The 16,012-nt window shown below is 38.8% G+C and overlaps 2 protein-coding genes across 5 annotated transcripts in view; one reads left to right on the top strand and one right to left on the bottom strand.

The window, feature by feature from the left end:
- The window catches only part of RAB3GAP2 (RAB3 GTPase activating non-catalytic protein subunit 2), a 52,727-nt gene extending 40,255 nt beyond the window's left edge, over positions 1-12,472 (top strand). For all 4 annotated transcript variants that reach the window (XM_075749289.1, XM_075749290.1, XM_075749288.1 and 1 more), the window contains exons 24-35: positions 1,567-1,783; positions 2,142-2,315; positions 2,434-2,540; positions 3,534-3,600; positions 4,386-4,456; positions 6,376-6,411; positions 7,018-7,092; positions 7,332-7,550; positions 9,007-9,096; positions 9,181-9,399; positions 10,110-10,268; positions 10,573-12,472. In XM_075749289.1, the coding sequence (XP_075605404.1) occupies positions 1,567-1,783; positions 2,142-2,315; positions 2,434-2,540; positions 3,534-3,600; positions 4,386-4,456; positions 6,376-6,411; positions 7,018-7,092; positions 7,332-7,550; positions 9,007-9,096; positions 9,181-9,399; positions 10,110-10,268; positions 10,573-10,719 (1,581 nt within the window). In that variant the 3' untranslated portion in view covers positions 10,720-12,472. The remainder of the gene's footprint in view (positions 1-1,566; positions 1,784-2,141; positions 2,316-2,433; positions 2,541-3,533; positions 3,601-4,385; positions 4,457-6,375; positions 6,412-7,017; positions 7,093-7,331; positions 7,551-9,006; positions 9,097-9,180; positions 9,400-10,109; positions 10,269-10,572) is intronic.
- A 196-nt stretch (positions 12,473-12,668) lies between these two features.
- Positions 12,669-16,012, bottom strand: part of IARS2 (isoleucyl-tRNA synthetase 2, mitochondrial) — a 28,911-nt gene continuing 25,567 nt past the window's right edge. Inside the window, exons 20-23 of the mRNA XM_075749292.1 lie at positions 15,096-15,241; positions 14,742-14,932; positions 13,147-13,291; positions 12,669-13,013 (exon numbers count right to left, since the gene is read on the bottom strand). Coding sequence (XP_075605407.1) covers positions 12,862-13,013; positions 13,147-13,291; positions 14,742-14,932; positions 15,096-15,241 — 634 coding nt within the window. The 3' untranslated portion in view covers positions 12,669-12,861. The remainder of the gene's footprint in view (positions 13,014-13,146; positions 13,292-14,741; positions 14,933-15,095; positions 15,242-16,012) is intronic.

Below are 16,012 nucleotides of genomic sequence, written 5' to 3'. Positions count from 1 at the left end.
ATGGCACCTCTCCTCATTGGCTCCTCTGTCACTTGAAAGAGGAAGTTATAATCAATGCATTCTAGGAACCTCCTGGTTTGCTTATGCCCTGCTGTGTTGTCCCTCCAACAGATATCAGGGTGGTTGAAGTCCCCCATGAGGACCGGGGCTTGTGAACATGAGGCTGCTCCTGTCTGTCTATAGAGACCCTCATCTGCTTGGTCTTCTTGGTCAGGTGGCCTGCAAGCCTGAAAATTTGTTTTTGAATTTGAAGAATATTATGCTGAGGCGATTGAATGATATATCACAGTTCTTTACTAAACTTATTTAAATATGTGATGGGAACTATACAGTGATTTGCCCTTGATAGCAAATGATGTTGAAAAACTTAAAGCCTACACAGTTTCCACATAAATTTGAGAAGTCCACTAAACTTGGGATGGTAAACATATTTTAACATAGTTGTAATTTCCTACTTTATTTTTTTAATATACTGATAAATTTTCTTAGCACTTATGTTACTATGCCTTCATAAGGTGATGGGTGTTTGTTTTTCTTGGCAATAAGCACCTTCTAACAAAGTCATGATGAAGACTGAAACTGCACACAGCATTGCAATTCAGGATGGAAAAAGTTATTCCATTCCTAAATAGCACTAGGCATATGTGTGTTTTACTACTTGTCTTAACAGGTTAGATGGAGTTCAGGTGATGTTCAATCCTGGAAATAGACTGCCCTATAAATTGTAACCAGATTACTGGGAAGTGTCTTAGTATTTTTGCACATTAATCTTAACAATTGCAATTCTGTGTATTAAAATTGTCAGTGTTGCCCAAATAGGAATGTAGCTTTACCCATATGCTCTCTCCTTTGTCACCCTCTCTTCTGCTCTTAAAAGAATAAAGCAGCAGCTTTATTTCCCTCAAAACTTCCCTTCCATAAAGCCATTTATCTTTTCCCTCCTCTTTTTTTTTTTCCTACCACCCTGTGGCTTAAAGCCTAGAAGTGTTAACGGCCAGAGAACTCTAGAGCTTGCTGGCTTGGTGCACAAAGCTAAAAATCAGATCTGCACCCTACTGGAAAGATTCTTGGGCTTCCTGACAGAGCGTTTGCTGATAGCCATGAGAATTGTAAAAATAATGCACAGAACTGTGATGTGCTATGACCCAGTATTTCTGGGTGCATAATATATGTATATTTTAATATGGTAGGAAATTGAAATGTAGGTAGATTAATCATGTATGTAGGGAATGTGTATCTAGTGGAGGATTGAAAATTAAATCTTGTCAAAGGGATTCTGGCCTACTTTTCAACTAAATATGAACTTAAAAATGGGCCTATAAGATGACCTTTCAGGTCCTTTTATTTTCTTAGGCTTTTATTTAAGAATCTGTGTGTCTTGTGAGCAGTGTGGGATATTATTTGATCTTTGCATAGTAGTTAATGTACATACTTTGAACTAAATTATTCTTTAAAATGCAGCAGCTCTTGGGATATAGTTTTCAATTTCAATACTATGCCTTTTTTTCAAACAAAACTGTATTACTTTAAGTGAACAGACCTAAAGCAGTTCCTATGTTCTGTTAGTTTTCCCAAATAATTGTAGGTTCGGACACGGAATCCTGGGAAGCACTTTCCTTAGATGCTGAATATTGGAAACTTTTGCTGAAACAGTTAGAGGATTGTCTGATACTTCAAACACTACTGCATAGCAAAGTGAGCAAAAGGACAAAAAGAGTTTTATCAATCCAGACTGAGCTTTTGGGCAGGCTTTCTGTAAAGAAATTGCTTGAAGCTGGAAAAGGTACGTTTTTCCTCTTGGAAAGACAGTTGATTGTCTTTATAATAGACTTCTGAGCCATCCTTACCTACTTAATGATGTACGCCGCACTGGAAATTGTTCTGCTGGTTACGTAATTTAAAAAACAATGCAAACCATGTAGAATACAGCTTTAAAATTGTAAAAGGGTGTTACTGTAACAGCTGCATTGGAAACCTCTAATGAGTTGATTAGGAAGTTTTCTAATTGGTAGAGCTATGCTTATGCACTTAATGTTAGTAGTTAAAACTCATATCTCTCCTCTTGTCCTTTGATTCTGAACCATAAATCTTCTGGGATATGTTGACTATATTTCATACCTTTTTTTTTTTTAATGTCCTAGGAGGTATTGCTGACACCGTAGCAAAGTGGGTTTTTAAGCAAGGCTTCAGTCCTCTTGTACTGAATTTGGCCCAACACAAAAATAATACGGGTAGTACTGAAGAATCTGTAGAAATGTATCCTAATATCTTTCTTGAGGAATCAGAAGCAGATGCAGGCTTGGATACAATCCTAGGTAAGAAAAGAACATGAATTTTTCAAATTCTAAATGTCTGCAGAGACATTTTAGTTGTGAAGTAGCAGAAACTATAGAGGGAAGAGGTCTGTTTTGTAACTTCAGATTTTCTTTCTAGAGCTGCTGCAACTAGCATATCAGCAATTTCCATGTAGTCTTGAAGTGGATGTACTCCATGCACACTGCTGTTGGGAATATGTAGTGCAGTGGAATAAGGACCCAGAGGTAAAACAATTTCATTTGTGGGGAAGTAATGGTTAAGACCAAGTTTGTAATAAAAGTTTTCATTAAGAAGATTGACTTTGGAAGTGACTAGCTACAATTTTTCTGTGATAAGTGGCAAGCAGAAATTGAATTGAGAAAATGAATGCAAGTCCTGAGGCTGAATGGCACCTCAAAAAGACAGGGCGGTTTGTTTCTAAGCTATCAGATTCTTAAAACTGAAAGTGTGGAAACTGGATTCAAATAAGCAGCATGAAAAGGGTTTTCACTGTATTTTGTGCAAGTACAAAACAGTTTAAGTACTGCAAAATAGCGATGAACCTTTCCTCTGTTCTAGATATGCTAAACTAGATCACAGAATACTAAATTTGTTAGACTAAAATCCATTCCATTTAAAGAGGAAAGAGATTCCTTGAATATTCTTAGATTTCCTGACCACTGCTAGCAATTGTCATAAGAGAAAGGGAAAAAAAAATACCCTGTTTTCAGCTGCTGTCCTGTAGCTTCTCTAATATTGGAAAATGTTGTCCTAAGTTCAGATGATATTAAAATTGAAATTAGCACCACTCAGATCTGTGCAGCGTAACACCTTGCTATAGAATAGAAGGTTTCTTTGGGTTTGTTAACAACTTACTCCATGACAATGAAATGGAGTAAAATTTAATCCTTCTAGCACGAATGGATTTTGTATTTGAAAAATGATTGCAGTCAGTAGAGGTACCTTGCAGCAAAGGGTATGTTAGCAGTACATGTACTAAACCAAAGCCCTGAAAATAGTGCCGAAATATGTGTGTTTCATGATTACTGAAACATGCTTTGCCATGTGTGTGTATGTTTATCAGAGAAGATTGCAATATCAGAATAACTTATAGGTTTTATAACTGTCCAAAAATATTTGTAATCTACCTAGGTCCTTTAAGAATCAATAGTTCACATCTAAACCAAGATTTGAATAATGTAATAACTTGTTCTTTTACTTTTTTTGTTTCCCATAAGGAAGCATGTTTTCTCATTAGGTCTATAGATCATCTAAGATGCATCATTAATGCTCATGTTCAGCATGGTAAGTGTGATTATTAAAAATGATCTTTGTTGAAATTGTAAAGTAACAGAATAAATGACTGTTTGTCAACTAATGTAGTTGTATGCAGTTCATAGTAGCGATGGCCATTTTGGCAAAAAAACCCAAAACACCAACCAACCCACAAAGCTTTCTGCTTTTCTGACATTCAAGCTTTTGTTTTTCATATTGAGACTGAGTTTCCATCAGAACTATGAAAATAAGTTGGTTGCTTATAGTTAATGTGCTTAACTAAACACATATTAAAATAAAATTGCTCTGAAACTATTTATATTTAAATAGTGGCACATGCTTCTTGCAATTACTTTTCATTCATTTGTTGCATTTCTTGATACTCTATTTTAGTTAATGTGATAATTGTCTTTTTTTGTAGACTACGTATGCAAACAAGGTGCACTCTATGCCTGAAGCACTAGTCTTAAACCTTAATGCTTACCGCCAAAGGTTCTGTGTACCTACAATGTTTAAGCCAGTCTGCAAAATATAATAATTTTAATGAACAATTCATTCACTTCTGACTGTATTTGATCACCACGGTAGTCTCTTCCTGAGAAATCTGAACTTTAGAGTCCAAGTATAAAGCAGTGAGGATAACTCTCAATTCCTTCTTGTTTCATTCACCATGGGTTTTTTTGTTTGTTTTTTTAAAAACACCCCACCCCCCCACCCCCCCCCCATTAAGGAACTTTGGCCCATGGCTTTCCACTCCATACTTGTAAGATCTCTTCTCTATTCACTTGGAGTTTACAAGTGCTTGTTTGTTCTAGGTATCGCTCTGATGATGTGGAATACATTCATAGTAAAAAGGCTTTCTTCTGCTACGTACCTAATGGACAAGGTGAGTGCAGTATTGTGACGGTATTTTTTGAGGCTGAATTTTTGTTGTTAACTGAAAAGTGAAACTAGTACTTTTAAACTATTTGAGGTTTTTTGGATTTTTTTTTTTTAGTAAGTTTGGAATATTTTTTTAATAAGTTTGGATTTAAGCATTGAAAAGCCCTGATTACTTGGCTTACTATGTAGCTAAATTTTGGAATTGATAGAATGCATATTTTGAAATATCAAATCCGTGGAATGATAGGCAGCTTTAAGTAATAGTTGATCAGCACTGGCTGATGTGTACTTAAGACTGATGTGCTGCATTAGCTTGTAATTGCAAGCCAAAAAGTATTTGTGAAACAGTTTGAAACTGTGTGTGTGTGCGTATATAAATTTTTAAGTTAGAAAACAATAAATAAAGTGTTTTCTCTGTGCCTGTTTCCTGGTAAGTTAGTGCCATGAAACTTTCAGGTTCCCACAAGCAGCAGCTTTTCCTAATGTTGTGGTCCAGGTTTTGCATGTTTCAGCTCTTATTTTGCAAAACACAGAACACTTTGTGGATGTTGTCGAGCATTTTTAACTATCGCTACCATTGTAAGTCAGCTGCTGTTCTAGCTTGTTTGCTCTGAATTTTAGCAGTGTTTTCTCCCTGTTAAACTTCAGTTTTTTCATGCTTAGAAATGTGCAGTGGATCTGTTTACTGGAATAAAATTCTGTTTAGGACTGGAAGACAGTTTAGGAAGAGTACTGCCAGTAAGTGATAGATCTGTTTAAATTGTGCAAGGGCAATCTGCCTGTTGGTTTGCCAGATGTAGAGCAGCAGATAAGTGTTTTTCAGCATAGAAGTCCAGATGCAAAGGCAAGTGTTGACAGTGATTTTAAAAAAACAACAAACACCAAACCAAAACAAAAACCCAACACAAAACCCACAAGAATTTGCGCTCTTGTCTTCTTTTTTTCCTTCTCCTTCGCTCCTCTCATTTTCTGCTTTTGCTTTTTGTTTAACTCTGTAAGAATTAGAGAATATCATCATCTTTGTTCCTTTCAGCAAATAGACTCAGTTGTATGCAGTTGTAGGAGATGTTTCTTCTGCAAAAACTTTTTCTGGTTTTTCTGCATGCCTTTATGTAAATCCACCACCATTATCTCTGCCTAAATTAACACCTCGCACGCAGGAGAATAAAGGTTTTTAATAACCTGTTTCTGCACACATCTGTTACCTCAAACAACTACCATGTCGTAACAAATGTTGCTAACTTTTAGTAGTTATTTCTATATGTTTGAAAGCTGGGAATTAGTCCTTAGGGTTTATGTGTGGAAGAGAACTTTTTTGTGCTGTGGAAGAGAACTTCCACTTCTGTGTATGTGCTTCATCACGTGTAGCATGTAATTCAACTTCAGATTGGACCTCATGGTAACAGTCCTGAACAGGATTTGGTTGAGGTGTCTCTTCTGAAGAACTCAGATAGGCAAAGCATGGAAAGCATGTAATACCTTTCTTATCAGACCTTCTCTATCTCCCTGAATATGCTGGAGCATGCACTCTTCCTGTCCTCTTCCCTTGTTCCCTAGTGTTTCTTTCTAATATCACACTTGGTATTAGAGTTCTAGTTCTGTATTATAGAAATCACTGGGAATTTTTTAGCTGCCTTTGAGATTTGGATGAGGACCTTGGGGCCTTATTTCTAATCCTAGATTTTAAGGATGAACTAAATATGGGCATCAGCAATGGTCATTGCTGAGTTGTATGATCTGTATCAAATCTTTTGATGAAAGCATGCTATGCAGTATGTTGCATTATGTGGCTGTAATGAACTATTTTATTGTTTTATACTAGTAAAATAGTAAAAAAAGGTTAAAACCTGGGGTAACAGATACCTTATGGTGAAAATTATTTCATTGTGCTGAAATATATATATATATTTTTTTTTAAAACAGGTTGGAAAAGCTCCAAAGGACAGATTATGCAGACGGGCAAGTAATACTACTTTTGTCTAAATGGGAAGAAATACATAAAAATGCCTTAATTTCAATACCAGTTGGTGATTTATTCTTGAAAGTTTCAGAAAAACTCAAAATGCAGAGAGTTTTTTCCTAGAGAAAATGTTATGAATTTTAAGAAATGTTATGAATTTTAAGAAAAATAAATTAATCTTTATCTGACAAATCAAATTAGAACCGTAGTATAACTTTGAATGTTATAGAAGGTACACTTGAGACTATAACATGATGAACTACTGTTATTTTTCATGTGTAATTTCATTAGTTAAAAATTACTGGAAGACAAGTGATATGCTCATTAAATGAGATTTACTAGATGTGATTACTTGAGGAATTCAGTCTTCTTTAGAGAGACAGTTTTGTAAATGGCTACGTTTAGCTTTATTCCTATTTTTCCCATTATTTCCAATTCTTTGTTGTATTTCAGTGAGTATTTGTTTACCTTTAAATACAATAGCTTAATAAACTGAGCTTAACAAGGTGTTTTATGTCAACAACTGCCTTCTCAAACATATAGAACTAATAAAAGCCTGTTTTGATTCCAACTGAAACAATTTAAATCCCAGTGTTTGTTAACAGGATGTAGGTATGGGTGACACAGCAATGACAGCTTTTCTTGGCTGCTGTTCAGATCTCCTGCAAGCATTGCTAGAGGTAAATTTTTATTTTTCGTGTAGAAAGTAAGGAACTAACTAATTCAAATTTAATTTTAAAGAACACAGTTATAGTAATTTCTGTACTGTTCAGACAAATATTAATGAACTTCTAGACAATATGCAATTTTCTTTTTAATTTCACTGCAGAGAACTTGTGATTAAAGCCATGGCTTTTGCATAGAAGGCCAATATAGGTGCCATTTTGTATGTGACCACTTTTCTGTGTTGCTCTGGCAGGCTGATGTTAGTAGCGATGAAATGCAGGCTCCTGTGTTAGATACCGAAGATGCTTGGGTGTCGGTAGAAGGACCGGTATCGATAGTAGAACTAGCCCTTGAGCAGAAACGCATTCACTACCCGCTTGTTGAACACCAGTTTGTATTATGTACTATCTTGTATGCCATCATGAGGTTTTGTCTGAAGAGTGTGAAGCCTCTTTCGCTCTTTGATAGCAAGGTATGTCTTTTGAAAGCATCCTTCTTCTTGATATCTATAATATATGCTAGTTTCACTCTTTCAACATTTCATGCATCATTTTACAAAAGACATTTAGTCCACTGTTGTGTATTAATGAAGTTGTCACCAGAATTCAGGCTGAGACCCAAACTTGGTGCTTTTCCTTGTGAATAAAAGATTTATAGTGACCTCAGCTGCATGAAAATCAGCTCCTTAATAATTAGCTGACCTGAAAATGCTGCATGGTAAGAACACTGGATGACAGGTTTTTCTAGTTGCTTTGAGAAGTGCCAGATCAGAGAAAATATAAATATTTAAGGTCAGAAATGTTATGTTAGTGTCACTGTTGTATCCATTATTGCTGATGATTATTCCAGAATTCTGAGCATCTCAAAGAGAATAAACAGCTTGTCATTTAATGCATGTAAACTACTAAAAAAAGTCACTGCATTTAAAATGCAGGATATCTCCAATCAGAGCTTGATCCTGATACAGAGCAGGTACCACAAATTGAGCTTTCCTTCTCCTAGCTTTGCTACGGTACAATTCTAAAAAAACCTTTAACACAATGTACTGGTGTAGACTGTCATTTAATTCCTGCTGGGGGGAAAATGGTCTAGTCCTGTAATACAGCACAGATTTCTTAATGATTTACTGGAACTTTGTAAATGCAGAATACTACTCTCCTTTTGCCATGGGTTCTTGTCTGTGTGCAAGCTCTGATGAAGCAGTTGGGTCTGGTTTTAGCATTTTATCATAGATAAGTTCCGTTGTTCTTCTGCCGTTCTGTTTTGCTTATCTGTTAGTGGAAAGCATTGTCCTACCTACTACTATCTAGACCTACACATTCATCACTATCTCTTAATATACGCAGGTTTTTTTGTACCAGTTTCCCTACTCCTTGTGTTAGTACGGAGCAGAACTGCCAGAGATGCTTGGTGTTGAGTATATCACTGCTGGAGCATGATGGGCTGAAAAAAGGGCTACCATGTGCCATTGTTCAGGGGTTTACCTGAAATTTGATTAATCTGTAGTTCAAGAGACCTTAAAATTAAGCGGTGTCAAGGATATCAGTAGGTAATAGATGCAATGTATTTTTGTATCAGCTAGTCTGGATTTCTTCCTTACGTATTATGCTTGGTATGTTGGTCTAGAGCCAGAGACCAGGAAAAATATCCAGACTTCAGCTCCAGCTGGTAGTGTATCAGCTACCTAATTTAGCAGGCAGGTACTTTTAAGTTTGAAAGCAAATCCTTGACATGTTATGATTGCATGAACAAAAGTTGGTTTTGTTCTTTGGCTTTAACTTACAATATGAATTTTTGTCCTCAAAAAGAAATAGAAGATGCGGTACAAATTAAATGTAAAAAATAAGTAGGCTTCTTAGTATTGGATCAAAATGGATTATTTGTATTCCCCTGTATCTCTGAGGCTTGTCTTTGGTTCTCAATTTTAGGGCAAAAATGCATTTTTCAAAGACCTTACTTCAATTCAGCTGCTACCTAGTGGGGATATGGATCCAAATGTGTTATCCATACGACAACAGGTAGATACAAGTTTTGTACTGAAAGTTCTTAAAATTCTAAAATTTCAAATAATACTGACGTAACCTGCAATTTTTGCTTCCAAGTTCTTGGTCAAAGTTGTGAGTGCAGCAGTTCAAACACTGTGTTCATCACAAGAGGCTAAAGACGTCTCTGAAGAGGAATTGTTTCCTTTTGAAAAAGGGAAGAATTGGCCAACTTTGGCTGTGGACCTGGCTCAGTATCTTCAGATCTCTGAGGACGTGGTCAAAAGGCATTATGTCTGTGAACTCTATAGTTACGGGATGGATCATCTCGGTGAAGAGGTAATAACAGCTTTTAATGCTGTCTGGATTTAAAATCGTTATGTCAGATATTTTGCTAAAATTAGTTTTTCACTTAGTTAAGATGCCTGGAAGGGTATTGGCAAGGATTATCAGGCTCAAAAAATCCCCAGGCTGAAAAAGTCAGAGGCTGGAAAAGTACTTTTTCAAGACCAGTAATTACCCTCATTTTTCCTTCTTCCCAACAAGAATCTGCATACAGCAAGTAGTGGAAAATTGATAGGGAGTTATACTACTGGTGTAAACCAGTACCACCTTTGTTACCTTACTATATTAAATAGTTTTGGGAATCTTTTTTTTTTTTTTTTTTTTTGCCTGTAATGTCTTCTTTTAGGAAAAGTTTACTAGTCCTTGGACAAGAAAATCCTTCGCTTTCTTGAGGGGAAAAGCAAATGAGATTATATGGAAGTTAGGAATATGTTGCTGAACTATAGAACAGATCTCGTGGTTGTGCTAATCACTGTGTGTAGTACAGTGTAATTCTCTGCCTTTGTTTACTCTTCTGCTGTTTGAAACTTTAAATAACGTGCTTTATTACAGTAACAGGTAACACAAGCAGTCTGAAAACTGTTTGTCCTTTCAGTATCGAGAAGCTTCTTTTGATACAGCTTTTCAAGCCTCCAGTGAGGAGGTGTGAGTGAGCTGTGTCATGCGGAGATGGTTTCTAGTTACTGACATTTTTCTGTTTTCAGGCCTTTCTTCAGGTGACTGACAAAGAAGTGCTTGCATCACAGCTGCTCATACTGGCTGGACAGAGACTGGCCTTCGCTTTACTTCATACGCAGACAAAGGAGGGTATGGAACTCCTCGCTAGGCTTCCTCCAACACTATGTACTTGGCTCAAAGCTATGGTAAGTTAAGCTCAATTTGGGAAAACAGGTTCGTTTGGGTTGGTTTTTTTTTCAGAAGCTTCTGCTCACCAAGACAGAGATTACATCTGAACGGCCCTTTCTTACTAACAGAAACAGGAATTTGTTCTTATTTTTACTCGTGATGGTTCTGTTTCGTGAAGGGTAAAGCAGTTTCATGGGTCAAAGCATCAGCTTAATTGAGTTGTTAAACCTCAGTAATCTGTTTTAGACAAGTTCAGGAGGGCTTACATGCAGATGATCATCTGTAAAATTACTCTAATGCTGTGTTTGTTCCCTTACATAGGACCCCCAGGAACTGCAAAATGTAGAAGTGCCGATTGCAACAACAGCTAAACTAGTCAACAAAGTCATAGAGCACTTACCGGAGAATCATGGGCAGTATAGCCTGGCCTTGAACCTGATAGAGGCTGTGGAAGCCATCTCGTCATGACAGCCTTGGTTAGCACAGTTCTGCCATGGAGTGGTGTAACGCATCATTTTACACAATGAGGCTGAACTTGGCAGAAAGAAACTTCCCTGTGGCTCTTGTTAAACAACGACAAGAACAGTGCTCTCCATCCCAGAATTTCAGAAGGTAATTTTAAATTGGAGTATATTTTCAATTCTGCACTAGTACAAAGATGTTTAGTTTCTAGTACACTTGTCAGTATCTGAAATGCTTTGTTATTTACTTCTGACTTGAGCGCTTTTTGCAGTAGTCTAAATTGGATATATTTGACAGCAGGTTTAGTCTATTTACAAAATCACATCTTGTGAACTTCTGTATTTCATGCTGGCAGCTGCGGTTTCAATGTTCCATGTACAATTTGTTTTTCAAAACAAGCTGTAGAATTACACCTGAGGAAAAACTTCAGTCTCTGAAGTTACCGTGTAAAGCCAGACCTGCTTTCTCAGAAGCTAGAGCGGGTGTCGGGCTCACGCCCTGTAACTGCATGGTACATGACAGTGATGACTGTACCAGACATAGGATGAAACGTGCTGGGGCCTTATGCAAAGGGAGAACAGCCCACACTGAGGAACAGCTTGGGAAGGAGAATCTGCTTCTCCAGACACAAATACCCACTCATCCAGATCTCCCACTCTTGTTTCCAGGGTATGGGCTTCAGCTAAAGCTGGATTTACATCTTTCTCCTTTATTATTAAGCTCTGCTGAGTTTAAGTAGGTCAAGGGATGTCTTGCTGTAAGATTGTTCCATCTTATCACTGTAGAAGAGGTAGTATGCTATAAATCTCTGCACATGTTAACTTGTAGTCAAAACCTGCTTAAATAGTTGACCCAACTTCACTGAAGAGCTGTAGTACTGCAGACTTTAGCCTTAAAAAAATCACTTTTATTTATGGTACCTACAGGGAATCACATAGTGAGTATCTTCACTATTGGAGCGGTATTAAACATGATTCTCTTACATCAGTTAGTACCATTTGCTTTCTACCTAAAGGAAGCCAGGAGAGAAAAACAAAATTGGTGTAAACTGTTTTTGTCTTGAAGTCAGCTGAAATTACTAGCTCCATCTTGTAACCAGTTCCTCTTGCATTATATTTAAGAAACATTCATAGTATTCTGCCTTGCTGGAGACAGAATTTGGTCTTATCTTTCTGAAGCACCTGCTGCTGTCATCTAAGGGTTAGACTTCCCCTAAAAATAATGTTACATAGGTGGCTGCTTCTACCCAGCCTCCTTCACCTGTTCAGCATCCCCAGGTCCTAACCCCTGCACTTCAATGTAGCTGCTGAAGGCTTCTTGAGAAGTTTTGATGCTACGTTTGACTTCCTACACAGAGTCAAGAATAGTAAGTGGCCAGCCCTGGTCTACATTTTAGGTACCTCCATACCGATTTCTATAACTGAGGTTAAAACAGCTGTAGGGGAAAGATGGAAGATTGTACAGGTGACTGTACCACCTTGCCTGACAGCACTTCAACTTCTGCAGAAATGCATACACTAGAGATTTGGTCATCATGGAACACAAGGAAAACCAAAACTGTTTCTTAGTTGCATTACATTCCTGTATCCTGGTACAGCTGTGTAAAGGATTTTACTGTAACTGAGTATCACATCAGAGCTGACACACTACACCAATCAAATCTGTAATGTATTGTAAGTAATACTCTGTACATAGCGCTATTTTGTGTCTAATTTGCTGTGGATTTGTGTAAATTGATTAAATAAAACTTGAGGTTTCATTGTGCCTTTTCCTTCTTCTTAGGGAATGGTGGTCACCACCTTTTCTTCTTTTCTGCTTTGCAAGAGGAACAGGCACTCCAGTGTAGAGAGGACTGGTTCTCTGAGGTTCCAATAGCTCTTTTACTGGGGAGTTTCACTTAAAGGGAAGTGAACTTTGAAAGAACACAGGTTGCTAAAAACAAGTAAATCAGGCAGTTATTTTGAACCACTCTTTATTAAGCTGAAAAGTGTTATACACAATTAGGTATATATACATAAGTTTCCTCCCAAAACACATGATAATCTGCTCAGGTTGGGGCTTAAGCATCTGGTTCTACAGGCCACCGTAAAAGCCACTGCTTTTTATACTTCAGGACTCTGGAGCAGCTTGTGCACAGGCATTTCTTCTTCACCTGCCCGCTTTCCCAGCAATGACTGTCAGGCACCGTGGGCAGGGAGTGGTTGCGGAAGGGGAAGTGTACCTCCTGCAGCGAGGGCATTTGGCTTTGGCAATGGGGAGGGCTATAACTTTATATGAAGATTCTTCGTGGATATCGCCACCTGTTAAAGAAAGCAGTATTACTAAGGTGCTGTAGGTCACATACTTGACTCCACAGGTGAACAGCAGTGTATGGTATAGTGCAGAAAAGAACCAGCTGTTAGCACAGTAGCCTGCCCTGAATAGTTCTCTTACCTTCCAAGTTAATCAGAAAGGTTCCTTTGGTGATGTTTGCATCTGCAGGTGTCTCTTTAGGCAGCTCACTCAGCAGAGTTGTCTGGGAAGCCATCATTATTTCATTCAGCTGTGAAACACTTGAAGTTTCTTCAGCCTGCAGTGCCTAGGGAAGAGAGTTAAGTTTCAGACTTGCAACCTGGTTTTGTTCCTCAGCATTCTCCTCATAGATGTTAAAGCAAGGGTAGAATTACTGTGTATGTGATTGCAACAGCTGTCATAGCCTTGTCACAAAGAGAGCACAAGTTTGTTTACACACATGTGTGTGCCTAAATACATGCATGTGTATAATTATGTTTAAATCAAATCCAGCATCAAAACTGAGGTCTACCACTGCAAGCTATAAGATGCTCCCTTCTTTAAAACAGATGCTGAAACAGCAGTTCCTAATCAGAGTGGGTGATCTGAACCAAGAGTCTAATTTGCTTACTCCTGCCAGGAGTAAGAGTACAGCCTTGACTTGAACTGCAGTGTCCAAGGTTCCCATGCAGGAATTGTCAAGTTACTTTCACCCTCACGTCAAGAAAGCTGATTACTTTGGAAGAGCACTGCCCGTGGCACTGGAACACGTGCTTTCAGAGAGGCCAGGCCCCAGCAGTGCAGCTCAGGGGTCAGTATAGAGGCTGGGACTGTTTAGCATATTAATTAATAACCTGGGTGATGCAAGTTTGTTGATGATGCAGTGCTCAGAGGAGTGGCTGATACCCACACAGCTGCACTGTTCAGTGTGACTTCAACAGCATGGAGAAACAGGCAAGCAGCAGTCTTGTGGAGTTCAGTAAAGGGAAACGCACAGTCCTGCCCCTGGGGGAGGAACAGCCCAGGCACCAGTACACACTGGGGGTGACTGGCAGCGTAGCAGAGAAGGGGTCCTGGTGGACAAGCAGCGAACTGTGAGCCAGCAATATGCTCTCACAGCAGAGGTGCCCAGCAGCATTAGGGTGCTGCCAGGAGGCTGAAGGAGGTGAGTCTTCCTCAGCCCTGGTGAGACACAGCTGCAGTGCTGGGTCCAGTTGTGAGCTCCCCAGTAAAAGAGATGTGAACTTACAGTGTAAGTCCAGCAAAGGGCATAAAGATGATGAAGGCACTGGAGCATCTCTTGTATGCATCTCTCAGAGGTGGGACTGCTCAACCCAGAGAAGAGCAGGCTCAGGGGGATCTTATTAATGTATATAAACACCTGGTGGGAAGGGGTAAAGATGATGGAGCCAGGTGCTTTCAGTGCTGCCCAGTGCTGACAGGACAAGAGGCAACAAATTTAAAAAAGGAAATTCCAAGAAAACATAAACGCACTTTTTTTTTTTTTTTTTTTTTTACTGTGAGGGTCATCAAACACTGGCAGTGGTGGCCTGTGGAGAGGTTGGGGAGTTGAAAACTCTATCCCAACTGGACACAATCCTGGGCAGCCTGCTCTAGCTTGACCCTGCCTGAGCAAGGGCCTTGGGCTACACAATCTCAACTAGTCTGTGACTTTCTGGCAAGCACAAAGGAGAAGAAAGTTTACAGAAATTAGTGATTTTTGCACAGACAACACTATTCTTAGTCACATCTTTTACCTCCATTAATTCAAAGAGCAATCCAGGCTCAATTACAATGACAACTTCATATTCCAAAGCATTCTTGCCAGAGATGGACCCAAGGAAAGAGTCTCTCATTGCACATGCACCTTCTATTGCTTCCTCAATACCAGGCTTCTTCCATGCTGAGCTTGCATTAATCCAGCCAGTACGAAACACACCCTCTGAGTCTGGAAAGGAAAGCAAACAAAGGAAATTTTAATTTAGTGTCTTATTATTCAACTGTTTATTAAATGAATAAAAGAATGGCATGTCTCTGTATTTGCATTCCTTTTAACTATGCAATTAAACAGTGCACTAGAAGTCGTCCATTGAAATTACACAATGCTCTACCTTTCTTATAAGGGAGGTGCTGGAAAACCTCCTCTGCCAAGTGAGGAAGAATTGGTGCAAAGGATCGGACTACTATGTCTAAAGCCTCTGCTAGCACAGTTTGACACGAACGACGCTTAGGATCTTTTTCTTCTTCGCAATAGAGCCTGCAAGACAGAGATGAAAGCTGGAAAGCATCTCTACGTTCACGTTACTGTTCTTGCTGAAGAGCCACGCTTTCAGGACTGCTGTTGAAACTACTGAAGCCTGACCTAGCTTGCCTTTCTATGGAAAGCTTTTCCTAGTTGCCCTTCCCCGGCAAGCACAGCAGTGTAGGTACCACAGGCTGTTTACATGTCATAGGAGATTTTGTATGTGGCATGTTAATTTGCTTCACCTGTATAGAAGAGGATCTTTTCTCAGGGAGCTGAGCCTGCAGCTCTGTTAACCTGTTCTGGTTCATCTACACAATTTAGCATTAGTGCTTTTTTCTCTCCCATTTATTGCATTCTGGAAACTAAGGATCGGTATAACCTCCATGAAACAGCCCCTTCAAAATTTACCAAGGTAGCAGTCACATCCTTAGGATTCTTTACCTGTTTTTTAGTCCAGTAAAAGACCTTGGGTTTCCCAGATAAATACTAAAAGCCCTTCCCCCTACCTCCCCACACCCAGAGGCACACACTTCTAGGTAGAAATACAGACTCACGAATCTATCTTCAAAACTTTACCTAGTTTTAAATGGATACACATGATTACCTTCAGTACCCCTAGTGGGCAGAATACAGAAGCACCGTGGTGACAAAAATACTCGGCTGAAAGCAGCGGAGCTTTCACCTTGTGCTTCAGTGCACTAAAGCACAACACACAACTCTGAAATGTTCTCAGAGATACCTGTATTCACTCAACATTCACCTGGAGTGTTATTACCTTCATTT

The sequence above is a fragment of the Balearica regulorum genome, chromosome 3 (genome assembly GCF_011004875.1).
Source record: "Balearica regulorum gibbericeps isolate bBalReg1 chromosome 3, bBalReg1.pri, whole genome shotgun sequence".
NCBI lineage: Eukaryota > Metazoa > Chordata > Aves > Gruiformes > Gruidae > Balearica > Balearica regulorum.
The sequence above is the reverse complement of the archived record's forward strand: the minus strand, read 5'-3'. Positions and strand labels throughout refer to the sequence as shown.